This window comes from Elephantulus edwardii, unplaced genomic scaffold (genome assembly GCF_000299155.1).
Source record: "Elephantulus edwardii isolate Elephantulus edwardi_28Jun2011 unplaced genomic scaffold, EleEdw1.0 scaffold00038, whole genome shotgun sequence".
In the NCBI taxonomy this organism is placed as follows: Eukaryota; Metazoa; Chordata; class Mammalia; order Macroscelidea; family Macroscelididae; genus Elephantulus; species Elephantulus edwardii.
In genome coordinates, this window is record NW_006399788.1 from 15,603,439 (window position 1) to 15,613,134 (window position 9,696).

The 9,696-nt window shown below is 42.1% G+C and overlaps 1 protein-coding gene across 1 annotated transcript in view; it reads right to left on the reverse strand.

The window, feature by feature from the left end:
• SCARA5 (scavenger receptor class A, member 5 (putative)) overlaps positions 1 to 9,696 on the reverse strand; it is a 212,166-nt gene that overhangs the window by 93,457 nt on the left and 109,013 nt on the right. The window contains exon 3 of the mRNA XM_006884868.1: positions 4,736 to 5,410. Coding sequence (XP_006884930.1) covers positions 4,736 to 5,410 — 675 coding nt within the window. The remainder of the gene's footprint in view (positions 1 to 4,735; positions 5,411 to 9,696) is intronic.

Consider the following 9,696-nt stretch of genomic DNA (forward strand, 5'->3'; position numbering starts at 1 on the left):
TTGCATTATTTTCTCTACCTGCCCCAGTTCGTTCCTCTCTTTTCTTTTTCCCTTGAAAGTCTGTTTTAATTGTCCCATTGCCACAGTGCTTGTCAAAACCAGTTCTGATTAATTTCCTTTGTCAGTGTGTCCTTTGCCATTCCCTATCACTCCTCCCTGAGAGAGATTTCACCCTTGTGAAGATACTTATACTACACAAAGTGATACAATGCAATCCCAATCCAAATTCTAATGGCATTATTTAACAATTTTTTTTAAAAAATCACCTTTATATGGGAAGGACTGAAGACCTGGATAAGTAAATTTTATTGACAAAAACTAGGAGGAGGCCTCAAATGAGTTTACTTTAGAAACTATACAACCACAGGGTCAAAACATCCTGATATTGGTTCAATAACAGACACATAGAACACTAAAACAGAAATGAGAATTCAGACATAAATCCATCCACCTATGGACAGGTGGTCTTTGACAACAGGCAAATGAGGAAAAGACAGTTTAACAAATGGTGCTGGAAAAACGAATACCCATTTGAACAAAAGTTAAACAGGATCTATACTCCACAGCATACAAAACTTAAAATGAATCAAATACCTAAATATAAAATCTAAAACTATAAAGATCACAGGAGAAAAAATAGTGAAAACCCCAAGGGCCCTAATATATGAAAAAATAAAATACCAAGCAGAACTAAAATCACACAACAGCAGAATATTAACTATATACATGGGACAGCCTAAAAATGAAATACTAGTGCTTTATCAAAACTTTATTTAAAGGAGCAAAAAAAGACTACCTATAGGTTGGGGAAAAATTTTGACGATGACTTGTTATATCTAATAAGGGGTTCATCTCTAAACTTTATGTAACACCTAAACTCCTCAACATGAAAAGAAAAGCAATTCAATTGAAAAACACACAAAGGAAATGAGCAGATACTTCACCAAAAATCAAGTTCAATTGGCTAAGAAACATATGAAGAAAGGTTTACAATTATGAATCATTGGGGAGATGCCAACCAAAACCACAAAGAGATGGTATACTTGACAATGATGGCACCAATTAAAAAAACCTAAACAAACCAGGAAATGCTGGCGAGGTTGTGGGGAGACTGGAAGTCACATACTGTTGTTGCAAATGTAAAAGTGTCTCCTCTTTGTGAAATGTATAGCACTTCCTTAAAAAGCTAGAATGCAGATACTGTATTATACAACAATCTTATATGACCTTGATTTTATCCCAAATGAATTTCAAAAACATCACAAGTATAGGTGTTTTGGATTTCAAAAACATCTCAATTTGTGACACTGAACACTAATGATCACAGACCAAATTGTGAGACAACATTAAGGACATCATATATGGAGAGAGCAAAAGACATTATAAAAACAGGGAAGACGAAAAAGACCAAAACTGATGTCATAAGAGACTCTGAAACTTTAACTAGAATGTAAAGAAGCCAAAATAAAGAGAAAATATGCTTAAGGAAGAAAGCTAAATGGAAGATTTCAAAAGGAAACTTGACAAGACAAAAGTATTATAACAATATGTGAGAAGAGCTGAAGTTAGAAAACCAAAAGGGAAGAATACTTTCAGCATTTCTCAAGTGGAAAGAACTGAAGAACAAATTAAAACTTCAGGTTGTAATAATGAAGGGTTCTATGGGTAAAGTATTAAATGATGCAGGAATGATTAAAAGAGGAAAGAAACACAGAATTACCAAAAAGAATCAGTTGACACTGAACCATTTAAGGAAATAGTATATGGTTAAAAACCAATATATTAAAGGAAGAAATCCAAGCTGCACTGAAGGCAATGGAGAAAGGAAATAAAAAAGACACAGGACTTGAAGGAATATCAATAAATGTGTTTCAGGAAACAGACGCAGCCTTGGATGTGCTCACTACTATGCTAAGAGATTTGGAAGACAGCTATCTGGCCAACCGACTGAAAGCAATCCATATATGTCCCTATTCCAAAGAAACACAGTCCTACAGAGTGTGAAAATTATTGAACAATATCCTTAATATCACATAAAGTAACAGCTTGCTGAAGATTATTTAAAAATGGGTGGAAAAGTACATCACAGCCATGGAATAAGAGATACTATTGCTGATATACTTGGATCTCAGCTGAAAGCAGAAAACCAAAAAGATATTTATTTGTCTATTACTGACTATGCAAAGGCATTTAACTGTGGATCATAACAAGTATGGATAACACTGAGGAGAATGAGGATCCTAAAACACTGTGTTCAGGCAAAATCTATACACAGACCAAAAAGATAAACAGCTGAAAAGATAGAGACTAATACATACACACAATGAAACACTGCGATAACAAAGAATTAGAACAAATCTACAAAACATGTGGATGAATTTGCAATACTTAGGCTGAAATAAGTAGATTACAAAAGAACAAATATTTCTGAGATCACTATTATAAAAATGAAACAGAGGAAAAAGTTCATATGAAAAATAAATTCTTTGATGATTACCAGGGATGGAGGAGAAGGAAGAAAATCAGTAACGAGACACGTAGATGACACAACCTTGCTTGCTAAAAATGAGCAGTGCTTACTGCAGAAGGTCGACTGTAGCCTTTAATATGGACTGAAGCTCAACATCTAGAAGACAAAGATTCACACCACTAGGCCAATTGGCAGCACCATGACAGATGGATTGAGATTGTTAACAGTTACAGTTTGCTCAGCACCACAATCAACACGTTTGGCACCAGCAATCAGGAAATAAAAAGACAAAACTGCACTGGGAAAATCTGCTGTCAGGGATCTCTTCAGAGTCCTGCGAAGCAATGACTAGCGACTAAGAGATTAAGGTGCGCCTGATTCAGGCCATGGTCTTCACCTTTACTTGCTATATATCAGAGAGGGGACAATGACTAAGGATGACAGAAGAAGAATTGATGCCTTTGAGTTATGGTGCTGGAGAAGAATCTTGAATATAACTATGACCCTAAGGGTGTCTTGGAGAGTGTGAAACCAAGTTTCTCCTTGGAGGCTAGGATTTTGAAGCTCTATCTCAAATCCTTTGGGCACATGGCCAGGAGGGATCAGTCCTTGGAGAAGGACATCATACTTGGAAGGGTAGAATGACAGCACAAGAGAGGAAGACCCCGAATGAGACAGATTATCACAGTAACTGGGACAATGGGGGTAGGTATGTCAAAGTTAGTGAGACTGGCTCAGGATAGGGCAGGCTTCAGAGCTGTTGTTTATAGGGTTGCTATGAGTTGCAGGTGACTCGATGGCACCTAAAAAGAACAACAAACAGAAAATGTGTGTCAATAAAAAAAGGCAACACACTACTGGAGGAAAGTCTACACAATATGAAGACACTGGGGGCGGAGATGCAGAATAATTGCCAACTATGGTAATTACTATAACAAATAACCCTGAAACAATAATATTAATAAACAACAACTTATGAATGAATTAATAAATGAGTAAATAGTGAAGTGTGGAAAAGTGTAAGGGAGCCCACCCACCTGCAGATACAGATTTGACAGCTCTACCTATGTAGCTCTACATATTTGATAACTCTTAAAAAGAGCTGAATGACTGCTAATGTAGACCATGAAGCACAGAAGTGGCACAGTCATGCGAACTTCTTAGACACAGCCAAAAGCCTTGTGGGATAACATTCCTAAATTTTAAGGCAAAAGGCAATAGATTTGGGGAATATCTATGTCAATCAGCACAACATAGCCTGTAAAGGCAATCTTTTCCATCTTACTTTGGCAAGTAACGGCTGGAATCTTAAAAACACAGGAGCAACCCTCTAAGATTTCATCTTTCTCCTGTGGGATGGCTGGAGGATTCGAGCTGCCAGTCTTTAAGTTAGGAGCTCCACGCTTAGTGCACCACACTAGCAAGGCTCTTTTCATTTCCCATAGGAGTATGGAAATAGAGGAAAGATTAACCAATGAGACAACTCTTCCTCAAAAGTTGAATGCCTTCTATAATTAGTCAACTGTTCAAATCTACCTGAAGAGGGGAATGATGAGAGTAAAAGGCATCTCATGAAAGACGCCTTGGATGCAGCAGGAAGGGACAAGGCAAAGGGCCCAGAGCCAGGGTAGAAGAGAAGGAAGCCAGGCCTATAGGCTTTAATATTGGAGGGGCCCAGTGTGTGTGTATGCCAACACTTCTGTTGTCTCAGTTATGAAGTATAAATCAAGGTAACAATGTGCTTAACAAAAGAATTTCAGGATGAGTAAATATTCATAACATCCTAGAGGGCAAAGTTCAAATTTGGGATCTTCAAACTCTTAGAAGTCAACCGGTGTCAACCCTGATGCCATTGGAGGGGCCCTTTCTAGTTTCCCACCAGTGCCTGTAGCCTCATTCCCTGCTTCACTCTCCCCTCTCCAAATTCTTGGATGCTCAAGGATGTATATTCAAGTTCAAACTATCTTACTCCCATTAGCCACCCCTGGTCTCTTCACATGCTTAGGGGTGTGGATGTACAGTAAGGCTCTTGCCTTAGGGAGGATTTATCTGTAAGACACTGGAAATGAGTGAAGGGCCATTTGGACACACAACTTAAAATAAGGCTTAAAAGAGGGTCATGTCCCGTGAAGCCAAGTCCACTTGTCATTTTGACTCCAGAGCCTCTGGGGATGGACAGGTGGACTGCCTTGAGCAGAAAAGGCCCAGGACTGGGTCCTATCTTGCGATGCTGATAGGTTGGGGAGGGGCGGGGCAAGCAAATACCTTTTGCAAGGGAGATGTTTCTCAAGGCAATGGAATGTTCCCAGTCTTTGAGGCGCAGATCCTCGGTGACAGCATTGAGCATGGCCAGCTCCTGCTTGAGCTGCAGCTCCATGTCTATGTGCACCAGCCGCATGCGGCGTGTGTCCTCAGTGGCGTTGCTCACCAGCACCTGCAGGTCCTGCAGCCGCGTGTGGTGGAGGGCCACGTCGTAGGACAAGCTCTGGTTGAGTCCACGCAGCGCGCCGCCCACGTCAGCCAGCTCCTCGCCCAGGAGGCCCATCCTGCGCGCCAGCCCGTCGAGCAGGCCTGCGTGGCGCCGCAGCAGCAGCTGGCTGCTGTTACTCTCCACCTGCAGCTGGTAGAGCTCGAGCTGAGCCGTGTCGCTCTGCTGGCCCGTCTGGTCACGCAGCTGGGCCACAGCCTGCTCGGTCTGTGCCGCCTGTGCGTGAAGCCCCCACAGCACGCCCTCCAGCCGCTGCACAACGCCCGCCAGTGCCAGCAGCGAGTCCGAGTGGTTCTGCAGCGCGTCCTGCGCCTTCCACACCTGCTCCGACAGGTCCGACTGCAGCGGAGCCTGCAGCAGCCGCAGCTGCAAGTCCCGGAAGCTTTCGTTCAGCCTGTTCACATTCCGAGTCAGCGCCTTCAGATCATCTGGGGAGCTCCGAGGTCTGGACACTGTGGAAAACAAGAAGAGGTGAGCACTATTGGGGATGTCCCACGATGCAGGCACAGCCCAGAGCTGGGTATGCAGGCAGCAGGTGCTCAATAAATGATACATGATAGGTGAATGCCAAGTCAGGGCAGCTCAGACACTGTGCTAAGTCTGTGATCCCCACACTTGTCTGTGTATTTGAATTACCTGGGGTGGTGTGCCATCTGCAGAAATTGTTATAATTGGCTTGGGGTGTGCCCTGGGCTTTAGAATCTTTCAAAGATTTGGAGGCAATTTCATAGAGCAGTTTGGGAATCACCGTAAGTAAGCATTGTGCATTTGATCAAACCACACAAAATTACCATTTTTTTGCCTGTTGGGTCTAGTTAAATAGCAGCAATTTTAACCTAATATATGATATTTTGTTATCCTCTTGAACTATAGGAAGGAGGTACTGTTATCCCACCGCCTTTACAGTAAAGATATATTAATAGTGAGGATATAATATTCAAACCTAGACGGCTTGGCCTGCAGACCAACTGCTTTCCCATAAGTCTACCTAAACAAATGCCAGCAACAGACAAGAGCCAAGCTCCAGGAAGCAAGTGTTTACTTTACAACCTCCTCCTTGGTCTCTGCTCCTCATATGATACAGCAAGGGTCCCTGTCTGCCCGTGAGGCCCACTTTTATTTTGATTCTTTCCCTTCTCTGCATGCTTTAAACCCCTTAAATACCTGCCGTCCTTTTTCAGCAAACAACCCATCCTAATGGATTCTTACCCATTCTTTTTGGAGGGATTCCCTTTAAAATAATTAGCAGTTGTTTTACAATACTACTAAGAGAGGACTTGTCTCTTACTAATTATAGTCTAACACGTGTGTATAAGTGTATACCTGTTCTTCCCGTGTCCTGGGACTGTGTGTCATGCACTGATTCAAGTATGCTACAGGACTAGGTGCTGAGATTTTCCAGGACGCAGTCATTGCCTGTTGGTTGTATGCTGTCCACAGCTTTGGCCTGTTCTGCTCCATACACTAAAGAAATGGAAACTAGTAGTAGGGGTTAGGTGTGGAGGGAATTTCTGTCTTAGAAACTTTGGAACCAAGAGGACCAGGAAACTTGGTACACAGCTTATCCAAACAATGAGAAAATTTGGACCATTTTCTTCTAGAACTTCAAGCAGTGAAGAAAGGAAAATAGGCTTTAAGGGTGTTTGGATCCTGTTATGGGCCACTGACAATTCTGGAAACACAACACACTCGTGGTGGCTACCCTGGAGGAGATAAATCATTGCAGATTAGATTCAAAGGCTCAGAGAGATGACGGGCCTTGGAGCCCCACCTCAACTTCTTCCCCACCCAGTGCTTTGTTGCTGCTGTTGTCTTTAGCTGCCATGGAGTTGGGCCCTGACTCACAGCAACCTCATGCATGATGTGACTGGACCATGGTGAACCACAGGGGTTTCTGTTTGTTTGGTTTGGGGTTTTGGGACTTCAGGAACAGAAATTTCTTTCTCACAGTTTTGAAGGCATAAGACCAAATCGGGCTCTTGGCCATGTCCATTCTTACTGTGTGTCTCTCTCCTAGTTTCTGGTGTTGATCAGCAATCTTTGGCATTCCTGGGCTTGCTCTGGATTTTACTGACTGGCAAAATATGTCTTGTAGATCCGAACTTCTGTGCCTGTGGTTGTCATTCCATTCGGGAACGGTTTGTCTTTGTTATGTTAATGAAGAAAGCTTAATGTTGAGTATATCATGAGTCAAGGAGCGCTAGTGACCTAATCTGTAGGGCACTGTGCTGCTAACTCAAAGGCTTCATATCTATTGGTGGCTCCAAGGGAAAAAGATGGGCATCTCTTCTAATGTGATTTACAGTCTGGGAAATCTGCTGAAGGATCCGCTAACAGGTAATTCCAACTCAGTGGCAAAAGAAGATATCTTGTGTCAGTCTCTTCCATATGAGAGATGGCAGGCTACATGAAGAGTGTCCACAAGCAGAATTCGAAGAGACAAGGACCTTCCTCCAGAACAGATAGAAAGAGAAAGCCTCCTCCTAGAACCAGCACCCTGGAATTTTGACTACAAGCCTCCCTGTTGTTGACTGCTATGGAGTCGAGCATGACTCATAGTGACCCTATGAACAAAAAAGGCCTGAAGCCGTTCTATAACTATCATCATTTATCAAAGTTCATAGAGTTTCCATAGGCATATTGTTTAGGAAGTGGATGCTGTCTTACACTGGGAGCTCCACCAAACACTATCCATCATGGGTAACCATTATGGCATTTGACACCCCAGTGGCACAATGTTCAGCATCACAGTAACCCCAGGTTACCTCAGTACAACATATTGACAGAAGAAGAGTGCTGTACCACTTAGAAGAATGTTTCTCCAAACATAATAACAACCAACTTTTAAATACAAAGGCCCTCCATGAGGTCTTGTTGACTGTAAACAAGATGCTTAAATAAAAAAACAACCAATATAATATGTTTTTGTTATGTGCCATTGAGTTGCCTGCGAAGTATAACGACCCTACATACAGCAGCGCAGCTCTGAACCCTTACGCGTCCTGTGTTTCATTAATTCCGACATAGCAATCCCTATTGCTCCAGATACCATGTCAATCCATCTCATCTGGGTCCCCCTGTCCTGTGCTGTCCATCCATCCTTCCAAGCACGATGTCCTTCTTCAAGGACCAGTCTCTCCTTTCCATGTGCCCAAAGTATGTGAGATGGAGATTCAAAATCCTAGTCTCCATGGAGAGACTTGGTTTCACCTTCTCCAAGACAGGCCTATTTGTTGGCAGTCCATGGTATGTTCAAGACTCTTCTCCAGCATCACAAGTCGAAGGCATCTATTCTTCCTGTCATTCTTAGTTCAGCTCTCTGAAGTATAACAAATAATTGTGAAGACCATGGCCTGGATTAGGTGCACCTTTGTCTCTAGACTGACATCGTTGCTTTTCAGCACTCTAGAGAGGTCCATGACAGCAAATTTTCTCAATGCAATTTGTCTTTTGATTTCCTGACTGCTGGTGCTAATAGTGTTGATTGTGGAGCCAAGCAAGCTGTAACTGTTAACAACCTCAATCTCTTCTTCATCTATCATAGTGCTGTCAATTTGACTCGTGGCATGAATCTTTGTCTTCTTGATGTCGAACTTCAATCTATATTGAAGACTACAGTCCTTGACCTTCTGCAGCTGTAGCAAGTGTTTCACGTCTTCTTCAGTTTCAGCAAGCAAGGTTGTGTGTCATCTGCATATTATAGGTATTTGATGAGTCTTCCTCCAGTCTTAATGCCACATTCCTCCTCATAATGCCCCACTTCCCAAATGATCTGTTTGGCACACAGATTGAAAAGGTATGGTGACAGAATTCATTCCTGACGCACTCCTTTCCTAATTTTGAACCATGCAGTATTTCCTTGCTCTGTTCTGAGGACTGCTTTGTATTAGCTTCTTAAATGGCGTGAAAAGAAATTTTTGTTCTGTTTTCTTCTTGTTATTATGTACAACCAAATTGGAACTGACTAAATGGGTTGGCAGTGTACCTCCTTACCACTAAATTTTAAGAGAGACAGTAATATCTTTCCTTGAAATATCTCTACTCACAGCTGACCCTACAGAAGGTTTTTAGAGTTCTAAACTGGAAAGAAGTTGTTGTTGTTGTTTGCTGTTGTGTACCATAGAGTAGGTGACCTTCCAGCAGGTTTGCAGAGGCAGTAAATCGCATGGGAGGAGATTGTCCATCCTGTTCCTGTGGAGCAACTGGTGGCCTTGAACCATATTCCTTCAGGATTGCAGTGCAGTTTCTTGCCACTAGGCCACCAGATCTCCCTGGATAGAGGTAGACTATGCATCTTTTTATCCCTCAGAACAGCTGGTAGATTCAAACGGCTTGCCTTTGAGTTGGCAGCAGAATTCCTTAGGTTATCAGAGCTCCTTCTCTTGAAGACTACAGTAAAAAAAGCAGATATATGCACACCCAAAGAGTTGGAAACAACTCAGTTTCCCATCAACAAACAAATAAATAGAGAAGCTATGGTATATTCACACAATAGAATAATATGCTTCATTGAAAAACAAGGAACTCATGAAATATTATGCAAAATGAATGACCATGGAGGACATTATACTGAGTGAAATATCTCAGTCACAAAAGGACAAATATTGCATAGGGCCACTGTTGTAAAATGGGACTGACATCAGGGTTGAGGGAGACAGAAAAGGAGAGGAGGAATGATGTATATATTGCATTGAAACAGATGAGGGAGAGAACTATTTAAAGGGGATATATGAATGGG